Source organism: Myotis brandtii, unplaced genomic scaffold (assembly GCF_000412655.1).
Source record: "Myotis brandtii unplaced genomic scaffold, ASM41265v1 scaffold68, whole genome shotgun sequence".
Classification (NCBI taxonomy): Eukaryota; Metazoa; Chordata; class Mammalia; order Chiroptera; family Vespertilionidae; genus Myotis; species Myotis brandtii.
Window position 1 is genome coordinate 1,034,704 of NW_005370657.1, and position 21,998 is coordinate 1,056,701.

At 52.4% G+C, this 21,998-nt stretch overlaps 2 protein-coding genes across 3 annotated transcripts; one reads left to right on the forward strand and one right to left on the reverse strand.

Moving 5' to 3' along the window:
- Positions 1-3,665: 3,665 nt before the first annotated feature.
- Positions 3,666-13,361, reverse strand: COQ4 (coenzyme Q4). Its single transcript, XM_005881412.2, has 7 exons — positions 12,985-13,361; positions 12,778-12,909; positions 11,626-11,722; positions 10,998-11,100; positions 6,745-6,874; positions 6,122-6,215; positions 3,666-5,604 (listed from the first exon to the last, which is right to left on the reverse strand). Exons 1-7 carry the CDS (start codon positions 13,052-13,054, stop codon positions 5,439-5,441), a joined length of 792 nt encoding a protein of 263 aa, XP_005881474.1. The 5' UTR covers positions 13,055-13,361; the 3' UTR covers positions 3,666-5,438.
- Positions 13,362-13,450: 89 nt separating this feature from the next.
- On the forward strand, positions 13,451-21,832 carry TRUB2 (TruB pseudouridine (psi) synthase family member 2). 2 transcript variants are annotated; one of them, XM_005881411.2, is made up of 8 exons: positions 13,451-13,623; positions 13,953-14,084; positions 14,850-14,924; positions 16,485-16,546; positions 17,635-17,716; positions 19,737-19,809; positions 20,347-20,483; positions 21,252-21,832. In XM_005881411.2, the coding sequence occupies exons 1-8, from the start codon at positions 13,515-13,517 to the stop codon at positions 21,584-21,586; spliced, it is 1,005 nt and encodes a 334-aa protein (XP_005881473.1). In that variant the 5' UTR covers positions 13,451-13,514; the 3' UTR covers positions 21,587-21,832. The 2 variants fall into 2 exon arrangements, with proteins under 2 accessions (XP_005881473.1, XP_005881472.1); XM_005881410.2 differs by lacking the exons at positions 13,451-13,623; positions 16,485-16,546 and adding an exon at positions 16,186-16,392 and having other exon boundaries at positions 13,995-14,084.
- Positions 21,833-21,998: the final 166 nt, after the last annotated feature.

The following is a 21,998-nucleotide window of genomic DNA, read 5'->3' on the forward strand; positions in this document are numbered from 1 at the left end:
GTGAGAGCACCCCCCACCTGCCACATTGGCGGAGAAGCGGAGTCCGCGTTTAGACCCGGCAGCATTCGGCAAAGGCCCAGCACCACACCTAGGAGAGAGCTAGAAGTGTGGTTTCAGACAGAAAGGTTAGCAAGGATTAAATCCAGTAACTGGTTCTGTGACAAAATGGCTAGCGCATTGGACTTTTATTGGAATTTGGCATGGTTATTCTAAAGTTTTGGGTTCGAGGTCCTCCCTCAATTCCATTTTTTTATGTTCTATAATTATTTTTTCTTTATTAAGGTATTTCATATGTGTCCTTTTCCCCCCCATTGCCCCCCCCCCCCACCTCCCAGCTCAGACATCTTGGCACATCACCGTAGATACTCCTCGGGGTCCAGGTCAGGGGATCACATAGGTACGATTGCCTTCTAATAAGGTTCTTTGACATCTCAGTTGTTAAATTCTCTCGAATGGGGTTCAAGCACATCTGGCTTACAGTGAAGTTTGCTCTAGGTAGAGAATGCCACAGATCATCACAGGGGAAGTGTTCTTAGATGTCTAGTGTTGTTTGCAGATTTATGTACTTACCCAAAAGAATGTCACCTCCTTCCCAGAGCATCTAATCTTCCCAAAGGGGAGGTAGAGAGGACCTTTTCCTTTCCATGTGGTTTCCCCAAATGAGAGCAGAGGAGACCTGCTTCCACCTTCCTTTCTGTCTATCCTGGCTGACTGTTTTTCTCGAGGCCTCTTTCTTAGCCGCCAGAAGAGCTGCTGTTGACATCTCACCAGTGGCCCTGGCTGGTCTTCCTGGATTGGAACCAGCTCCAGTGAAGTCTGTGGCTGAGAAGAAGGTGCTCAGAGCTCAGGCTGAGACCATGGGCCTAGGACAGTGATGGTGAACCTTTTGAGCTCGGCGTGTCAGCATTTTGAAAAACCCTAACTTAACTCTGGTGCCGTGTCACATATAGAAAATTTTTGATCTTTGCAACCATAGTAAAACAAAGTCCAACAGACTTGGGTCAACTCAAAGTCTCCATTTCTTCTTCTATGTAAAAACTAGAGGCCCGGTGCAAGAAATTTTGTGCACTCGGAGGTTTGGGGGGCTTCCCTCAGACTGGCCTGCCCCCTCTCACAGTCCAGGAGCCCTCAGGGGATGTCCTACTGATGGCCAGACTGCAGCCAGAAGCCACAGTCTGGCCTCCCTCTGCTGGAGGCAACCGGGCTGATCAGGGGAGTGCGCCACCCCCATCACCCTGCTGCTGCTGCCACTGCCAACCACTGCGGCTGCGAGGCCTGAGCCCTGGGCCTCGCAGCCACTGGGGCTCATGGCTGCCTGAACCCATGGCTGTCGTGAGCCCACGGCTGCTGTGAGCCCTAGGCTTCACAGCTGCTGTGGCTTTGTCTGGATGGACGTCCACCCTAATTAGCATATTACCCTTTTATTAGTATAGATGAGAACAGACTAATAGTGATTATCTCACAGGGTTTGGGTGGAGATTCATGGGGAGCTTTTGAATTAGCACTTGACATACTTGTTATTGTAGTTTACAGGCTCATTGACCACAAAGCTCCTACAAAATCTAGGCATGAAGATTATCTCTGATTGTATCCACAGGGCTTAGCAAATAACAGAAGCTGGATAAATGTTTGACAGGGAGAGTGAATTGGAAGCACTGACCTTATCCACACCAGGATCCAGGGAAATAATTATGATTCTTTCCACATCAACTGCGGAGGTCATATGCAAATAAGGCAAGTGAGAATTTGAAGTAGGGTGGTGGTGACCAGCCCCCCTGTTCTCCTCCACCCAGGCAGGTCACATTAGTGAACTCACATTGGTGAAGCCACAGCCAGGGGGCCAGGCCTGAGGGGTAGGTGCAAGGGGACACAGAGGCAACAAGACAGTCTGCCTTCAAGTTGCTTATAGTGAGGGCGGGTGGAGATTAGATCACTAGACTAGGTTGCTCACTGCGCTTCTGTAATACCCACCACACATTATGGTGATGTCTTCTTTGCTTTGTAGTCAGATGCATCTGGGTTGCACTTCCATCCCCAACCGTGAGTCACTGGGCAAATGACCTCTCCCCATGGAGCCTCAGTGTCCTCATCTGTAGAATGGAAATCCAGCCATCATGTCCCCTGCTTCGTGGGGCTGGGCATTGATTCAATGAGATATGCATGTCAAGCTGTCAGCCCAGGGCTGGCACATGGGAGGCCTCAGCTGCCATAAAGTTGCTCATCCAAGAGGGTGGGGATGCAGCTGTCTTGAGCACTGAGAACCCCCAGCAACCAGCAAACACTTAGAAGACACTAGTCCCTTCCATGGGCAGGGAAGGCCGTGTGGTGGGAAGGGATTGGAAAGGCCTTTGTGTGCCAGGTTGAGTTTTGTCCTGGTGCAGTGAAGAGGCATTGCAGGTTCTTAGGAAGGGCAGGAGCTGGATGCTGTCATTGGTGGGACAGGCTCAGCCTAGGCTGACCTCACAGTGGGCTCCTTTCCATGGACATGACCCCCATCAGCCATGCATTAGGGAACATCAGCACTTAAATCTCCAGCTTTACCAGAGCCTCACATTTGGACTCACTTGAATTAAACCTCTCCAGAGTGGAGTGGTTTGATCCCTGGCACACAGTAGGCACTTACCCCATAGATATTCAGTTGGATGGCATTAGTGACCTCTGAGTTGTGTAAGTCCACCCACTCTGGGTGTGTGCAAAATAAACACTCTGGTTGATTTGTACATGATGACTTCAGAGGCCTCCAAGGGCCTTCCTGGCAAGTGACAGCTCCCATTTCCTAAGTGTTTACTATGTGCAAACTGCACGAGCACATGGCCCTGTTGTGGGACAGGCATATACTCTCCCTGTTTTACAGAGAAGAAAACAGAGGCTCGAAGGGGTGCCCTGACGAGGGCAAGGGGGCAGAGCTGGTCAGTGCGGGCCAGGTCTGCCCTTAGAGCCTGAGCCCCCGAACACCGCTCTGGGATCAGCTACATGTGGCTTTTGTGGGGCAGAGGGAAAGGGAGCTTCCCTTGTGCGTCCTGAGACAAGCTCCACCCCCCCCCACCCCCTCAGCTGTGGGACCCGGGGCACTTTCTGAACCCGAGACCCAGGGTCTTCACCATGAAGTGAGGCTGTGGTGGGGGCTGAATAAGATCTTGCATGTGGGGTGCTCAGCGTGGGGCTTGACGTCCATTCCTTCAGCAACAAAGCAGTAAGCCCCTGCTGTGTGCCAAGCACTGTTCCCAGCAGTGAAAGAATAGGGTCCCTGCCCTCCTGGAGCAGACATGGAACTTGTAAGTAAAGAAACAAAATAATTTCGGAGTGCTCTGGCCCGGCAGCTCAGTTGGTTAGAGCATCGTCCCTGTTCATCAAGGTTGTAGGTTTGATCTCTGGTCAGGACACATTCAAGAAGCAACCAATGAATGCATAAATAAGTGGAATGTCAAATCAGTGTTTCCCTTCCCCTCTCTCTCTCTCTCTGGAAAATAAAAGTAAAAATAAATAAAAAGTTAAAAAAAGGTAATTTCTGAGTGGTAAGCACTCTAACAAGGTGATGTGGAGTAAAGGGGAGGGGGCCGTCTCAGATGGCGTGGTCAGGGCAGGCCCCTAATGAGGTGACATTTGAGCACAGATGTGAATAACAAGAAGCTGTCTATGTAATGACTTGGGAACAAAGACAGGAAAAAGGTCAACATGGTTTATTAAGATGAATGTAAGTTTCTAGGCAGAAGTTGACAGGGCCTCGTGGCCTGCGGTAAGAACTCAGTATGCGGTAGCTATAGCCAGTATAATTTTCCTCCAGCTGGTGACAAAAATGCCACCCCTTGATCTGGAAGCAGGACTCTACCGGCCACCCCCGCTAATCCCGATACCCAGCGCCCATCTCTTGCGTGCTGTAGAGGCCCAGGGTTGTGCAGGCACCAAGAGGCTGGAGCAGGTGAGCTACCAGGCTGGGCAGAGGCCATCTCGAGTCTGACCTTTCGCCCCTGATCTTGGCACTGTTGACTTTTACTGCTCTAGGAACAGTGCCTGGGATCCTGGGAAGCCATGGAAATGGCGGGCAGGTCTGGAAAGGCCTATACTGCAAAGATCGATGAGGTATGAGGAGCCCACTCCAACCTCCTCCTCTTTCTGCAGAAACTCAGCTCAGGAAAAGGCTTCCCTCTTGAAAAGGCGATGGCTCCGAGGTCAGCCTCCAGCCTCCCACGTCCTCCCTCTGCCACTGGGAGCCCTAGACCAGGATGTGCGGGCACAAGGCCGACACACGGGCATGGCAGTGCTGAGCAGGTCTTCCAACAACCCCCAGGTCCAGCCCCAGCTCTGTTCAATAAATAGTACCACCTCCCCCCATGACTGTTGGTGTCAATGTGATAATAAACAGAAGTGTTTGGCACTGCTTAGCACACAGTACAGTTATAACTACACTGTAATTGTTATCATCCGTAGGGAAACTGAGGCACAAGAAAACCAAGCAGGAGGCCTTGCAACCTGTGTTCTAGCTACTCCAGCCAAGTCCTTGCCCATCCTGGGCCTTTGTTGCCCTCGCCACACAACGAGGAACCAGTCCCTCAAAACTCTAAAGGCTCTGCGTTCTCGCAGAGTATCTGGTTCTAAATCCACAGCCAGGGCCACATGCTCTGCCACGATCCCTTTTACTTGTCTGTCCCCACTCCTTGGCTCTGACCCAAGGAAAATGCCTGGTTGCTGCTCTAAGATGAAACTGTAGTCTCGCAGCTGCTCCTCCACCTGCGCACACAGTAACGCAATCGCTCCTGCCCCTTGGTCCTTCAGAGAGCATCACCGCGTGAAGCCTCCGCAATAACCAGAGGTGCTGTTCTTACTCCCTTTAGCGATGAAATGGGCCGAGGGGAGGGATTGCCCCAGGCCCTCTGCTAGAAAACCCTAGAGGGGTTAGGAGCTTGAATCTGTTGGGCCAACTTCAGGCCCGAGGTGGGCCAAGCGGCTGAAGCGCAGACTGGAGGGGGTGTTTCCTCTTGGGGCTCAAAGGCCCAAGGCTGCCAGTCAGCCAGCACTGGGCGAAGGGAAGCAGGCCCTCGACCTGAGGGAGCCTTTGTTCGGACAGTGGAGACTCCCTTCCCCTCTGCCTCCCTCTTCTCCGGCCTTTGGGATTGGGTCGCATCCTCACTCCTGGGAAGACGCCCAGCCTGGCACCCAGAAAGCCCTGGCTGGCAGGGAGGGTCTAGAGCAGGTGTGGACCGGTGCGAGTCCAGATGGCTGGTTCCTGTCCACGTGTGGTTCTCTGGGCAGCTCCAGGCTCCCCTGGGAGCTGCACTGCCTGCTCCCGCCTGGGTTGGCCCTCAGAGCCACTCAGCACTGTTACGACAAATTCTGATAAGTAATATCCAAAGGTCAATGTTCAAAGAAAAGGAACAAAGGTAGTGGCCATGGAGCCTTCTGCCTCCAGGGGAAGTGGGTGGGGTGAGGGTGAGGAGGGCCTAGGCCTTGATGTGCATGGGGGGGTCCGTGATGCCCAACTCCTCCCGCAGAGCCTTCAGGGGCTGCTCCCAGCGCCGCTCGTAGTACAGATTGAGGACACACGGGGCCCTGCGCCCGTTCTGAACTGCCCACGGGACCAGCTCTGAGACCAGCACTTGCAGGTGCCTGTGGGGCAGCAGAGGGAGAGAACAGAGGGTTCTGAGGGCCGGCACACTGTGTGCCCAGCGGTCCACGTGCATTTTCTCAGGTGATCCTCACACAGACCAAGACGAAGTGGTTATTATCACCAATTTTCAAATGAGGAAGCAGAAAATCAGCCAGGTTAGAATCCCGCGCCCAAAGTCACCCATCTTGACCGCGCCACGCCCAGGTTTAAATTGAGGGCTACCTCACTCCAGAAACGAATGTCGATTGCCCCCGCCGCACCTGCATCATTCTGCCCTGGCACCGAGGCCTGGCCCAAGAGACTTGAGGGTCCGTCCCATGAACTGTCCAGGCTTCATTTATTGGCCTGGAGGCCCCGGGCCAAGCCAGTTTCACCTCTCCGCCCCATTCCTTCCACCCTGGCTTCCTGGAGGACCACTGAGGCTGCTTAGGAAGGCTGCATGCTCTTCCTTTTCCTGGAGCCTTGGCCCCTTTGACATCTCCCTTGACCCCTCACCCCCACCCCTTGAGAACTTACTGGGCACTGAGTCGGATTGGTCCAAAGAGTGCGCCCAGGATGCACATGGGCAAGCCGGTCTGGACAGCCTCAAACCACTTCACCACGATCTCCCCTGCGGGACAGGGTAGGGATGGAGGTGGGAGGTGAGGAGGGGCCAGGAGGAGAGGCCAGGGATGCTCATGGCAGGGACCAGTGAGGTGTCTGCTCCTCTCTAAGGTGCTCTTCTCTACAGGGGGTCAGCCATGCTCGGTCTGGTCTGTGCTGTGCCAGGCACTCGGCTTGGTGGCGAGGAGAGGGCCCAAGAAAGAGCCAGAGGAAAGAAGGGCTGGAGAGGAAGTTTGGGGTCAGAATGCAGAAGACTTGACAGCCAGGCTAGTTCCTACAAGCCTTCGGGAGTTCCCGAGGGTGTCAGGAGAGGGAGCCTGCTGCTTGGATGCTGCTCTATCTGTGTAGGAGCCATGAGAGGTACTGGGGATGGCACAGATGCTACCAAGATGTTCGGATAAAGCAAAAAATGAGGCACTATGTCAGCTAATTGGTGGGTGGCAGAGAGAGGCGAGCCCTGCCCTGGCCCTGGTGGACAGGCTTGCTGGAGCATCCTGCCCTGCCCAACCCCCACTCTCAAGGCAGCTGGCACTCACCCAGGATGTTGGTGGGCATCCCCAGCAAGGTGTGGAGCATGTCGTGCACCTCCCGGTACCGCTGGATCACGTACGCTAGCTCCTCATCGTCCACGAATCGGGTGGGTGCCCGGGTATCTGGGGAGACCCTCTGACAACCATGAACCTCCCCTAGACCCCTTTCCCTCAGTTCCCAAGGCCCAACTGCCAGCCTCTCCTTGACTCTGTCAACCACTCCCACCAGACTCATCCCTCAGGACTCTCCGGGGACTTTGCTTCTGTCTATACCAGCTGACGGGAATCCTTCGTGATACTGGCAACCCCTCAACCTACGCCAACTCACACATAACGTATGTAACCTGTTGGAATATATGGTACAAAAGCCCCAGGGGAGGGGGAAGCAGGATTTTAATGGGGATAGAATTTCAGTTGGACAGATGAAAAAGCTCTGGAGGTTGGTTTCATAACAATGTGAGTATACTTAACACTACTGACTGTCCATTTAGAGATGGATAAGAAAATTTAAAAATTTTTCTTTATTGATTGATGAATGGTAGAGAAACATGATTTGTTGTTCTACTTATTGATGCATTTATTGGCTGATTCTTGCATGTACCCTGACCGGGGATCAAACCTGAAACCTTGGCATATCAGGACAACACTCTAAGTACCAAATGAGCTATCTGGCCAGGAAAGATGGGAAATTTTATGTTTTTTTTGTTTGTTTTTTTACCACAATCAGAAGTTGAGGGTAAAAAAAAGATCCTAGCATGAGCTAAGGATCCTAGCGTGTTCTCTCCCACCGCCCTCATCTTCACCTTGGTAATTCCTGCTCATCCTTAATGACCCCGCTTAAGTGTCCCCTCCAAGGGCAGCGTGTTCCTGACCTGCAGACTGATCAGGCCCACAGCATGGTCTCCTGTAGCAAGCTGCACCTCCCTATGGCACTCGACGTGACTGCATCCTGTTTAATGCATGTGCTTGTTAATGTCTCCTTCCTGGATCTGGCTGTCCCACACAGCACCACTTGCCACATGTGGCCATTGGGCCTTGACATGAGACAAGTTCCAGCTGAGACATGCTATCCATGAAAATCACACACTGGATTTCAAAGACTTAGTATGAGAATAGTGTCAAGTCTCAATAATTAAAAAACATTGACTACATGCTGAAACGTATTTTAGATACACTGAGTTAAACAAAATGCTATTAAAATTAATTCCACCTGGTTTTTTTGGCTTCACTAACGTAGCTAGCAGCAGATTTAAATTTCCTACGTGGCTTGCATCCTATTTCCATGAAGAGCGCTGCAGCGGTCTGGTCTTCCTGTCCCCACGCGTGGCCTCAGCCTGTCCAGAGGCTGAGAGGTTTGTGTCTTTGCAGCTTGGGGGCTGCTGGTTCAGTGCCATGCTCTATGTGTGGCCTCCCTGGGTCCTGCTTTCTTCTGTAGCGTTCTACTTGTGTGAAGCTGAAGGTGATCACAGTAATAGCAGCTAGACTTACTGAGTCCCTACTATGTGCCTGCACTGGATGACGTCCTTTACATATATGACCATACTTCATCTTCATGACCATCTAGGGGGTGGATACTGTTATGAGTCTCAGATACAAATAAGAAAAATGGGCCCAGCTGGTGTGGCTCAGAGGCTGAGCGTGGATCTATGAACCAGGAGATCACAGTTCGATATCAGGGTTGCTGGCTCGACCCCCAGGAGGGAAGGGTGTGCTGGAGGCAGCCAATCAATGGTTCTCTCTCATCATTGATGTTTCTATCTCTCTCTCCCTTCCTCTCTGAAATCAATAAAAAAATATATAAAAATAAAAATAAAAATGAGGCTCAGAGAGATAAAGTAACTTCCCAAGATCACACAACCAATCAAATGGCTGAGCCAGGATTTGAAGCAAAGTTTGCTGGATTCCAAAGCCAACAGCTTTAACATCCATTATTGATAAGCCTTACTAGTGCCCTGGAAGATAAACATTAGGTCCTTTTCCTCAGATAAGGAATCTGAGCCCCAGAAAGGCCAAATGACTCGCCCAGGGCCCTAAAGCTGGGAGGAGAGGCAGGATTCTAGCTCAGCCTCCTCTTCACTCCAAAGCTCATGCCTCACAATCTTGATGCCACAAGAATGACTGACCGCATTCCTTACCAAGGTCCACTCAGGGTGGGTGACTTCACTCTGAACCTTGATCTAAATCTCTGCTGGTACAAAGGTGTTACTTCACCTTTCGTGGCTGCTGGTTCCCATCCTCTGGAAGTGTCACAACCGCTCGGGCTGTTAGCACAGCTGGGGCTGTAGCTGGGCAAGGTGCCAGGGAGGCCCTGCAGTCCCCTCCCCTCCTCAGTAATAGGACAAAGGCTCTGGGGGAACTTCAGAAGGCTGTCCCTCCCTGGCTGACACTAGGGGCAGGTTACCTTGGTGCGTTTCCCATTGATGAAATAATTTGCATCCTGGTGAAGTGTGAGAGAGAGGGTCTAAACTGGGGTGGGGGCAGGTGCCAGGAATGTATGGGTGCAGCTTATTTTTTCAAGGATAATAACCTAGAGCAGTGGTTCTCGACTGTCCACCGGGGGACATTTGTAGTAGTTAGGACTTAGGGAGGTGCTACTGTCATCTGGTGGGCAGAGGCCAGGGAGGCTACTAAACATTCTGCAATGCACAGCACAGCCGCACAACAATGACTTATCCAGCCCAAAAAGTCAATAGTGCCAAGGTTGAGAAACCCAATTCCAAAGGAACCTTCACTCACTCCGTCACCTCCCCCAGTCTGGCTGGCTCCTGTGCTAGGCTGGGCAGCACTTCAGAGGTCCTTTGTGGGGATGTGTACATGTTGGTGGGTGGGGGGAGGGGCGGGGGCTGTATCCTAAGGTGCTTTTATAAATCAGATGTTACTCTCCTGCTTGAAACCCTCAGGGGCTTCCTATTGCTCCTATTACAACATGCAGACTCCTTGTGGGGATGTGTACATGTTGGTGGGTGGGGGGAGGGGCGGGGGCTGTATCCTAAGGTGCTTTTATAAATCAGATGTTACTCTCCTGCTTGAAACCCTCAGGGGCTTCCTATTGCTCCTATTACAACATGCAGACTCCTTGTGGGGATGTGTACATGTTGGTGGGTGGGGGGAGGGGCGGGGGCTGTATCCTAAGGTGCTTTTATAAATCAGATGTTACTCTCCTGCTTGAAACCCTCAGGGGCTTCCTATTGCTCCTATTACAACATGCAGACTCCTTCCCATGGCTGGCAGGGCCTGGCCCGGCTGATCTCCCCGCCCATGGCTGCCTCCCCCAACTCTCTCCTGTGTGGCCACATGAGTAGGTCTCCCTCTCCTTAAACTCAGAGCCTCCCACTTGCCAATCCCTTGGGATGGTCCTCCTGTGTTTCCTCGGGGCTGGCTCCTCCTCCTCTTCTTAGTCTCCCAGGACCACCGTGTCGAAAGTGGCCAACCCCACGCCCACCCTTGTCCTGTCTCGATGATTGCTGTCCTCATAGCACCATCTGCTAGAATGCGAGCTCCACAAGGTAGGCTCTTGGCTGGTTTTATTCACTGCATCCCAATTACTATGAACAGTGCCTGGTAAGTTCTAAATACTCAATAAATATTTTACATGAATTTTTATATGACTATTTCTTTCTTTTACTGTTTTATTTACCTCCCCAACCAGAATATTAGGTCCAAGAGGGCAGAGATCTTGCCTGGCTAGTTCACTATTACGTCCCCAGGACCTGGAACAATGTGATGACACATACCAGATGCTAAACAAATGAATGAGTTCCTCAGTAATTGGGACCCCCCCCCCCCCCCCCCCCCCCCCGGACCACAACTTGCCATACCCTAGGGAAGCATAGAGTCTGGAACAGGGGACACAGGGCAGCAGTTAACACCATGATCTGGGTGTGCGTACTGCTTCCATTAACACTGGCTGTATGAAGCCAGCAAGTTGCTTAACTCCTCGGAGCCTCAGTTTCATCTATTCAAAGGGCATAATAAAACGTACTTGACGGCATTATTGGGAGGATTCAGCAAGATCATGTGAGCCTGGCATCTGGAATGCAGTAGAGGTTAATAAATGCTGGCCAGAATTCTCGGTTGGAGCGATGTTACTGGCCCATTTACCTGTCCCAGAGAAAATGACAAAGGCTTGGCACAAGAGACTGAAAAGCACTCCTGCCCATGGTGGCAACTTAGGGTTCCTCCTTTCTTGGGACGCCACTCCCATGCCACTCATCGGACCTTCCTGGTGAGGGCCGAAGGCACAGAACCTGGACACTCACATTCACATCCAGGAAACGAAGATACTCGCGGCCGAGGGAGCCCTCAGGCAGGCTCTGGAGCTTGTCCAGGTCAAGGGTAGACAGAGAGATCCGGGGACGCTCCCTGCAAGGCAGAAGGCAGGACCTAGGTATTGGGAGGGCACCAGCAAAGGCAGGTAAAAGGTTCCGCTGGAACAAGGTTGAGAGAGGGAAAGAGGCAGAGCAGCAAGGGGGCCACAAGTCCCGAGGGGGCTTCTTCTGTTTGGCAGGGACTGAGGAGACCACTGCAAGGTCGTGCTTCCTGTCTACAGGGGCACAGTCTAGGCAGGCAGACCTCACAGGTGATAAGGGTACTCACCAAGGGCATTGCAGGAAGGGGTGAGGGTACAGTTAGCATGTGTTATGGAAGCTTAGAGAGGGTAGAGAGCCCTGTGTCTGGAACTGGGCCGAGGCCACCAGATGGCACTACCCAGGGGTCATCGTAGTGTCTATATGAATTGCTTCCCTGGAGTTAAGCAGTGCCCAGCCTGTGCAGCCATCCACAGCCAGGATATGGAGAGCTCCCTAGAGGAACAGGACTGACACAATGGGACTCAAGATCCCCACAGAATATTCCCAACCGACACCCCCAGGCAGAGCTGGAACCTACTGCAGGATCTGGGCACCCTCTGGGTCCCTCTTCATCTGGTCCCTGAGGACCCTCAGGGCACGGCACCCTGTGGTTTCCCCTAGAACTGCAACCATGTCTGAAAGGAAATTGGGACAAATACAGGATCTGATTAGGTAAGTTACCTGACCTGGTCTGAGTCTCAATTTCCTAACTGATAAAAATCTACCTCTTAGTTATGAGGATTCATGTTAAACACTTAGCAAATCATCCTGCACAGAGGTAGGGCTCAATACAGCTATACTTATTAGTATTGCTGTTATTAATCTGCTGGGATGAGGTAGCTCCAGTTAGCACAGTGCTTTCCAGATCACTTTCACATCCACGATCACAACACAATATAATGTCTCCATTGACAGGCACAAGCTTTGGTATCAGAGTGCTGGGTTTGAGTCCAGGTGCTGTCACTATCTAGGTGATCTTGTATAAACTGCTTCCCATTTCCAAGCCCCAGTGTCCTAGTTTGTGCAGATAACAGCTTTCTAATAGGGTTAATGTAGAAATCAAAAGCATCATGCATAATAAAGCACTTAGCACAGTGAGCAGCCAGATGTACTCAGTGAGCAGTCAGCATTACCGTTTTTATTAGCAGGAGTAATAGTACTCTCCAGACTTAAGAAGCCTGGGAGGGATGAGGAAGGCATGGCAGAATCTTAGGATGCTCTAGTTATACATCCAGCAAATATTTATCGAGCATTTATTATGGTCCAGGCACTATCCACAATACTGCCGATACTGTGGGAAAAGGGCAGTCATGGTCCCGAACCTTATAGAGTTTAATTTCTGGTGGGATGTTATCATTCAATGGTGCTTATAAATCACCTATTTAGTCCAGAGGTTGTCACTGTGGCTGGATGACAGAATATCCTGGGAAGTCGTTTCAAAGGGGAGAGAGGCTCAGATTCCAGGCCCCTTCCTCCTGCCCTCCCCACACCTGACAGATACGGAACCCAGGCGTCTGAATTTTTACGAATGTACCGGGTGATTATGAGGTACAGCCTCCAGCCTTGGGTACCCGGACCTAGTCTATTCCCCAGTGACCCGTAGGAAACGGAAATTTTTACAGAGGCCGGGGCCTGCCCAGGCTTCCAAGGCAAGGGCCTCCCGGGGAGCGCGGGGCATGGGCGGCCTTACCGTGGCGATACGGGTTGTAGAGGGCCATGCCCGCAGAGCCGGCGGTCAACAGCACCTTCTGCAGCAGGGACGTGGGGATGTGTTCGGGGTAGAGCAGGCCGGTGCCCTGGCTCGCAGCTCGGAGCGGCACATCTGCGGGGCAAGAAGAAGGCCGGGGTCAAAAGTGTGGGGGGGACCCCAAGACTTCCCTCCGTCTCCGCCACTTGCCTGCAGCAGGGCCAGGGAGAGCTTGGAACAGACGGAGGGGACGCAGGGTCCCGCGCAGCAGCGTCACCATGACAGCACGCGCTGCCCGAAGGTCGCGGGAGGACCGGCGGGGCAGGGCCGCTGCTCCAAACTTCCCTGGCGACCGAGCGCCGGGAAGGTCAGAAGAACTCGAGCCCTATTCCCCTGAGTAGGGCCTTTGGGAGGCGGGGAAATGGGGCCGAGGAAAGGGCCCTATCGCTAAATATGAGAAGTGAACCCAGGCGAGCTGTCTGCCACCTCCTCTACGGATGAAAACTCCCCATTTCACTTCACCCCCGGGAAGGGTCTCCCCGTCCGACCCGGTAGCACGGGGCTTCGGCGACGGAACACACTTCCTTTCCCGCACACTGTTCCCCCGAGGATGTTAGGGGGAGAACCACTTCCGGCTGCGAAACCTGACGGCGCCCATTGTACGGACTCTATTTGGTGCGGGACCGTACGGCACTTCCGCCCGTCCAGCTTCGCCGGGAACCTGCGCCGCCGGCGCGGACATGGGGGCCGCCGGCGTGGCCCGGCTGCACGGGCTCTTTGCGACCTACAAGCCCCCCGGGCTGCACTGGAAGCACCTGCGGGATACGGTGGAGCTGCAGCTTCTGAAGGGTGAGTGCCTCTAGCCGGACTCCCGATTGCGCGCCCGTTCTCCCGGGAATCCCTTCTGATCCTCTAGCAAAATAAAGTCATGTGATCTAGTCGCCTGGGAGAGCGCTTTTCTAATCATGGGTTACGCCTCACCTTCCCTTGTGTTCACATGGGTAAACAGTAAATAAGTCATAGGGTTGGGATTTGAACTCGTCTGTTTCCTAACTGTTCTGTTCGCTGGTGCGCGCCGTGGGTCCTTGTCCGTCTCCCGCATCTCGGTACTTCCCTGCCCCTCCTCCCCAGGTGTTGGGACAGAATTGACACGATGTCCTCTACCTGTGTATGCACAGGTCTCAATGCTGGGAAGCCTCCTGCCCCTGAGCAGCGTGTTCGCTTTCTGCTGGGCCCTGTGGAAGGCAGCGAAGACAAGGAGCTGACCCTCACAGCCACCAGTGTGCCCACCCTCACCAACCATCCGCTGGGTAAGGCGCATTCAGGCAGGGGCTAGGGTCGGGGTCCCTTCGCAGGAAATCTATGTCCGGAGTCCGTACTCAGACTCCTGTCCCAGACCTTCGGGGGGCCGCAGTGGGGTTGAAGTGTTTGGCAAGGAATATGCAAATTTTCCAGGTAGGAAATGCTTCAGGCTTTGCAGGTTCAATTCTGCCATTGTAGTGCAAAAGCAGCTGTAGGCAGTATGTGAAGCCGTGAGCCTGGCTGTATTTCAATCAGACTTTATTTATGGACACTGACCTTTGAATTTCACATAATTTTCATATGGCACAAACTATTATTCACTTGATTTTTTTTTGGAATCTGTGAAAAATGGGGAAGAAAGTTTAACTCGTGGGCCATTATAAAAACAGGCTTGAGGATTTGTCCTGTGGACTATAGTTTGCTGACCCCTTTACGATTCCCAGACTCCAGGTAGGAATTGAGATCCTCGGGTGGAAGTCCTAAGGAGGTAGAAGATGTTGGGAAGCTATATGATGACCAAGGGGAACCTGTAAACCTCTTCAACAGTGATATTCAGTGACTCTACAGTATAACAATCACAAGTATGGTATAATAAGGATCTGCTTTGTACTAGATACTGTGTTAAGCTTTTTCCAAATACCATCTCATTGAAACTTCACCACAACTCTATGAGGTCTAACCTGTAGCTGTAAGGCTACATACTAGGAATGAGCCACACAGCCCGGAGCCATCCTTATTTGTTGAGGAAAGGTACCTCGTCTGTTTCCTTCTAGTACGTGGACCAGCATTCACCAGCCTGAAGATTGGCGTGGGACACCGGCTGGATGCCCAGGCATCTGGGGTGCTTGGTAGGTGAGGGGGTGCAGGCTTGGGGGAGGATTGGGAGATACCAGAAGCCCAGCCCACTTCTAACCTGACATCCATTTCTCACCACTATTCTCCCCTGATTCTCGCCCCAAATCCGATCAGCTGGTGGAAGGGGGGAGGGGGCGTCACAATCGCCCACCTTTATCAAGTGATCTCTGCATGTGATGTGGTACAAAGCCATTCACCACAGCAACCTTACTAGGTAGATGTTGTATGATTTTATGAATGAAGAAAGTAAGGTCCCACAGCTTGGGTGACTTGTCCTAGGTCACATGGCTAGTGAATGCCCTCGGTCCAGAGAGGGGAAACCATCATTGCTTTTGTGGGGTCGCCAAGCATGTGACTCTGGCCTCACCAGCGAGGGTCTGGACACACAAAGCCCTGAGTCATGAGCCATCTGTGTCCCCAGGGTCAGGCGGTGTCTACATCCATACGCGACAGTCACAGTCCCCTTGTCTTGCTTCCCGGGGCACTGGCAGGCAGACATGATCTCATGCCCCCTCCCTGTCTAGGAGTGAATGGAGGACCGTTCTCTCCTTCAGCCAGAGGGAGAAACAGCGGGAGAGGCAGGGAGTGGCCACAATGCCCTCATTTATGGGGCCCTTCCTTTGTGCTGACGGCTTCCTGTGCGTGGCCTCAGTCTTCATGACAGGGGCCGGGCAGTGTTTTTCTCCCCACTTTACTGATGAAGAGCCTGAAGCCCAAGGAGGTTAAGGACATGCTTAGAGCCTCTCCTGACTTACGTGCAGGTCTCTGTGACGGGCCAGTGGTCTCGTACTTTTGAGTGCATCAGAAAGCCCTGGATGCCGAAACCGGTTTGGCTCAGTGGATAGAGCGTCGGCCTGCGGACTGGAAGGTCCCAGGTTCGATTCCGGTCAAGGGCATGTACCTGGGTTGCGGGCACATCCCCAGTAGGAGATGTGCAGGAGGTGGCTGATCGATGTTTCTCTCTCATCGATGTTTCTGACTCTCTATCTCTCTCCCTTCCTCTCTGTAAAAAATCAATAAAATATATTAAAAAAAAAAAAAAAAGAAACCCCTGGAAAGCCCTGGCCGGTGTGGCTCGGTTGGTTGGTTGTCATCCGGTACACCAAAAGGTTGCTCGTTCAATTCCTGGTCAGGGCACGTGCCCAGGTTACAGGCTTGATCCCAGTAGGGGGCATGCGGGAGGCAGCCTATCAATGTTTTCCTCTCATATCCGTGTTTCTCTCTCTCTCTCTCTCCCTTCCTCTCTCTCTAAAGATCAATTTAAAATCCTTTAAAAAAAAAAAGAAAAAAGAAACCCCTAGAGAGCTGGCTAAGCATCCTAGGCCCCTCCCCACCACAAGTCAGAGTCAGTGCACATGGTGGGACCCAGAAATCCACATTGTCATTTATACCCAGAGGAGCTCACTTGCTCCCTGTAGAAGAAGCTGTCCTTGCCCCCTGCTGGCTTCAGCAGCGTTGGAGGTGGGAATATTCTGATGGCAGGTGTGGGGGATGGGGTCCCCGGGAAACGGGAAGCGGGGGGCAGGTGTGAGATCAGCCTGGGTTCCTTTCAGTGCTCGGCGTGGGACAGGGACGCAGTCTCCTCACCGACATGTACAACGCACACCTCACCAAGGTACAGAGGGCTGGGGACAGCCTGCTTATCCTCTGGTCCTTTCCCTGGGGGTCACTGGCAGGATTCTGAAGCTGAGAGGATTCCATGGGGAACATCCAGGCCATAAGTAAGCATGTTTTTATGGTCACATGCTATGGAAGACTAACAGCAACGTAACAGTGACAGCTGGCACTATTGCATGCTGGCTGCTCTGTGCTGAGCACTGTACGTGGACTCCCTCGTGAGCGCCTCACTACTTCCCTGCAGAGTGGGATCTGTTGTTAACCCATTTTACAGATGAGAGAACTCAGAGAGAGGATGCCACTTGCTCAGGGTCGTGTAGCCTGAAAGGGACAGAGCTGGAGTTTGAACCAGGATCTGTCTGACACCGGAGCCTGATCCGGACACCACTTCATTCTCTTCCCAAGACCGAGAGGTGGATGTCACCATCTAGGCATCAGGGCGATCTGGCACCACGAGCGTGTGCAATAGGCGTCATGATAGAAGGTCCCTGTTTTTAATGGTTAAGAGCACAAATTCTGGAGCCAAAACCAGCTTCTCCCTGTGCCAGCTGTGGGTCCTTGGGTGGGTTACTTCACATCTGTGCGCCTCCGCTCCTCATCTCTTAAATGGGAACGGTAATAGTACCTCTTCTGCATTAGGGTCACTTTGAAGCTAAGATTAGTGCCTACATGCCGCGTAGCTCATGGTAAATGCTCCATCAGTGTCACTGTTGTCACCATCTCTGTCATCGTTGTCATCATTACTCTGAGTTGTGGCAGAGGCATTCAGCTGCGTGGATCATACTTCAAGGGGGTGGAAAGAAGACTACAGGGCCTGCTAGGAGGGGCCAGCGTGACAAATTGTCAGGTTGCTGGAGTGGAGAGGCGTGGAGTGTCCTTCAGTGCCCTTTGTGGGCTGCCAGTCCTGACTGTCGTAGGAAAGTCCAGCATCCTTCCCCTGGGGGCGGGGGGCAGCCAGGCAGGGACTGAGCATCTGAGCTCCCTGGGGACCTAATGGCCCCACCCCCAGTCTCAGCCCAGCACCTCCCTCAGTGCTGAGGCTCAGAGCAGGGACACAGCTGGGTCTTCCCCTCCCTGTCCTCGCAGGATTACACTGTCCGCGGCCTCCTGGGCAAAGCCACGGATGACTTCCGCGAGGATGGGCGGCTGGTGGAGAAGACAACATATGGTGAGAGCCCCTGGGAGCCCAGGGCATGTGGAGGAGCAGCTGAGGCTGCCCCCGCATTTGCTTTCCCTTGATTCCTCCCCTCCCCCCAGTCTCTTAGACACACCAAGCTCGGGCTGCTATGGGGGCTTTGGACACACCGTTCTGTCAGGAGTGCCCTGTGTTCCCTTGTGCCTTTTCACCTGGTTTAAATGTCACTTCCCCAGGGAAGCTTTTCTAGCCCTTATACGTGGACTAGATGGACTCTCAGAATAGTAATTAACTAATGATTACTAGCAATTTAAAATCCATCTCCCCACCAGATTGATACCCATGAGAGTAGAAACTAATTTCACTCCTGTGGTCACACACAGCTCAGGGTCTGGGACGTGGGAGGTGCTTGTTGGATGGGGGGTGGGGGATTGTGGAGAGGTAGGGACAGATGGATGAATGAATGGTTGGGTGGGGGGGTGGATGGCCCATTCTTCGCTTACTCTCACCATGTTCTAACACTCTCTATAATTTATCGTGTTTGTTCTGGCCAGATAGCTTAGTTGGTTAGAGCGTCGTCCTGATATGCTAAGGTTGTGGTTTGATCCCTGGTTAGTGCACATTCAAAAATCAACCAATGAATGCATGTATAAGAGGAACAACAAATCGGTGTTTCTCTCTCCCTCTCCTTTCCTCTCACAAAAAAATAAAAATAATAATCATTGCATTTGTTTATTTGGCATATATTTTTGAGCACCAGCCATGTTCTAGGCACTGGGAGGACATACAGTAAATTAAATGGGTCTCCAACTACAGTGAACTCAGTCTTAACAGGAGAGCAGACACACCCACACCTTCTAGGGCAGATTAAAGCCTGGCAGGACAACACTGTGTATGTATAGGTGTGTGTCAGCATCCAAAACGCATCTAAAGACAACTACCAAGTTGACACTTCTGGGAAAAAGGAAGCCAGAATTTGGAGAATAGAGGGTGGACGATGATAGAGATGATAACAGTGATAGAGATGTTTGTTGATGCGGATCTGAGTTTCTTTTTTGTTTTTTTAAGATTTTTTTATTATTGTATTGATTTTTTTTTTAGAAGGAGAGGAAGGGAGAGGGAGAGAGAGAGAAGCATCAATGTGGGAGGGAATTGTCCATCAGCTGCCTCCTGCATACCTCCTACTGGGATTTGAGCCCACAACCCAGGCATGTGCCCTAACCAGAATCAAACTGGCAACCTTTCAGTGCACGGGATAATACCCAACTAACTGAGCCACATTGGTCAGGATGCAGATTTAAATTACTTAAAGAAGATTCATATATCAATTGCATAATTAAAAAATAATGTAAAAACCAAAGAAAATTAAATGGTGGGAAAGAGACCCAGGTGCAGATGGCAGAAGCCAGGAAGAAAAAGCCACATACTCCAGGAGGGCTTCCTGGAGGAGGCAGCATTTGAGTTGGCTATAAATGAGAGGAGGAGGCAGGGGCATTCCAGGTAAGACAACAGCATGAAAGAAGCCAGGCAGAAGGGATGAGAGGCCTAGGCCCTTCCAAGCTGGCAAGCCTTCGGCTACTACAACTGCTCCCTAACCTTCGGCACTTGCCCCAGCTGGGCCACAGGATCAGCCTGCCAGCAGAGTTTGTGAGTGTCCCCGGGCTTTGCTGCGGCCTGCCCCATAGTTACTCGGTGAGACCAGCAGGCAGAGCTACTCCCACTTTTGCCACTTGTTTCTGCATTTGGACAGATGGCACCATCCCTGAATACTAGGCAAAAATCAGATTATATCTTTGAGCTTCATTTCCAGAAGAAAATGTTAGTCATCTAGAGTCTCACAGCCCCTTGAATGTGTCCTTAACATGCTGAGTTCATGTGTATCTTTCTGAGAAGAGGGGCCCACACTTTCATAAGATTCTCAAAGGCCTCTCAACCCCCAAATGGACCAGAGCATGCTCTGGGATCCCCTTCAAATTCTGAGGCTGGTTTGGGGGAGGGAGTCGGTCAGGTTGCTGTTGCCCACCTGTGTGCCAACCATCCCTGTCTTTTTCAGACCACGTGACCAGAGAGAAACTGGATCGAATCCTGTCCGTGATCCAAGGCTCCCATCAGAAGGCCCTGGTGACGTAAGTGGGGCTCCACCCACCCCTCCCTGAAACGGCCCTCTAGGAGGTGCCAGAAGAGCAAGAGTTGCGTGCCCACAGGGCTCCCTTAGCCTCTGCCCAACTCAGGGGCAGATTCCACGGATCTTTTCAGAGCCTGAAACCAGACATGAACCGTTCCTTCCACAGCATGCAGAAGTGCTTCTGTGCTGGGTCATAGGCCAGGCCCTGGGGAAACCGAGGGGAACGAAACACCAGCTGCTCTCCTAGGGAGCGTGTGATCTAATGAAGAGGCAGCCAGGGGCCCGCATCATGGCGCAGAGCCAGGGGGCGGGAGCAGGCAGCACTCGTGTGATGCTGAAGTCGGCAGAGTGTGCAGAGGAGGACAGGCTGCATTTACAGATTGGAAGGGCAGAAAACAGCTGCTGAAGGGGCCCCTGGAGGGGAAGGGGAGATGGAGAGGCATGAAGAGCTTCAGGAGTGGGCAGGGCCAGGGCTAAGCATCAGCCCAGTCCCCCACCACACGCCAGCCACCCAAGTCTGTCCACCTCCTGATCCCAGGTACTCCAACCTCGATCTGCAGACCCAGGAGGCCTACGAGATGGCCGTGAAAGGCTTGATCCGGCCCATGAACAAGTCCCCGATGCTGATAACTGGCATCCGATGCCTCCACTTTGCGCCTCCAGAATTCCTCTTAGGTAAGTTGCCCCAGGAAGTTGGAACAGGGAGATGGGACTCCACGGAATGCCCTTGCAGAGGCCGGCACATGCCAGCCCCGAACTCTGCTGGCCAAGGCAGCAAGGACTGACGTCCTTCCAGCCCTGGGCTGGACTTGGCCGATCATAGGCACACAGAACAAATACTGTCCTATCTTCTGCCAAGTCACCCTTTGAAGCCAGAATTTAACAAGCAACTGTTATGTTTAGCGGCTCACTTCCAGAGCCACCCGCTGCTTCAAGTAGATGTGGGCCATCAGACAGCATTCTCACTTCCCCTGTCCACCCAGCCTACTCCCCCGCCCCCCACACACACACTGCTTTCTTCTCCACTGGTCATATTAACAAGGGCTCCATTTCTTGGGCACTAACCAAGGCTCTCACCATGCTAAGCACCTGATAGTATCAATTATCCCTTGGACTCCTCATAGCCACCCATTTTATAGATGAGCAAACCAAGTCTTAGAGCAGTGCTTTGACTGACCTGCCCACACATCACCTGGGGGTCTTCTTACAAGGCACATTCTGACTCAGCAGGTCTGGGTAGGGCCTGAGATTTTGTCTGTCTAACAATCTTTCCTTACAGGGTGGTCCTTAGGCAACACTTTGAATAGCAAAGCCCTGGAGAACTAAGGTGTTTTGCTAAGGTTATTTCACAGCCAGGAGATACCAGGGGGTGTGGATCTAGATCAGCGGACACCCGAGGCTGTGCTCCTGACCCCCATGTCTGTCTTTGCATGTCGCTGGCAGAGGTGCAGTGCATGCACGAGACGCAGAAGCAGCTGCGGAGACTGGTGCATGAAATCGGCCTGGAGCTGAAGACCACCGCTGTCTGCTCCCACGTGCGGCGCACGCGGGATGGCTTCTTCACCCTGGACGATGCCCTCCTGAGGACCCAGTGGGACCTGCACAGCATCCAGGACGCCATCCAGGTCGCAGCCCCCCGGGTGGCAGCCGAGCTGGAGAAGAACTTGAGGCTGGGGCTGGGCACCCAGCAGCTCTATGGTCCAGGCTGGCAGGGGGACAACGAGGGGCCAAGCCCTGCCTTGGAAGGCTGGACAGCGGGTGGGGCAGCGGGTGGGTAAAGATCAGAGTTGTTCATGAGCTGGGACGGACGACTGCAGAGAGAGTAGGGGAAGTTTTATTACATGTGATGTGAAACTTTGAAGCTGTAGGAGAAAACACTTGACCCAACTGAAAAGGAAAAGCTATATGGAGAAAAAGACGATACACGCATGACAGACTGATAAAAATATTTGCAATGCTTAATGAAGAACTGATATCCATAATATAGAAGGAGCTCTTATAAAACAAGAAAATTGGGCAAATGACATGAATCATATGTATATATTTAAAAATAAATCTAGCCTGGCCGGCATGGCTCAGTGGTTGAGAATCGACCTGTGAACTAGGAGGTCACAGTTCGATTCCCGGTCAGGGCACGTGTGGGACATGCAGGAGGCAGCCCATCAATGATTCTTTGTTGATGTTTCTTTT

Bases quoted from the DNA above. Each gene is read 5' to 3' on its own strand.
- COQ4 (XM_005881412.2), bottom strand. From the start codon at position 13,054: ATGGTGACGCTGCTGCGCGGGACCCTGCGTCCCCTCCGTCTGTTCCAA. The intron at 12,910-12,984 runs GCAAGTGGCGGA...CTTGCCCCGCAG, and splicing joins TCTCCCTGGCCCTGCTGCAG to ATGTGCCGCTCCGAGCTGCG. The intron at 6,875-10,997 runs GTGAGTGTCCAG...CATGGTTGTCAG, and splicing joins TTCGTTTCCTGGATGTGAAT to AGGGTCTCCCCAGATACCCG.
- TRUB2 (XM_005881411.2), top strand. From the start codon at position 13,515: ATGGGGGCCGCCGGCGTGGCCCGGCTGCACGGGCTCTTTGCGACCTAC. The intron at 14,925-16,484 runs GTAGGTGAGGGG...GGTTCCTTTCAG, and splicing joins CCAGGCATCTGGGGTGCTTG to TGCTCGGCGTGGGACAGGGA. The intron at 17,717-19,736 runs GTGAGAGCCCCT...TGTCTTTTTCAG, and splicing joins GGTGGAGAAGACAACATATG to ACCACGTGACCAGAGAGAAA.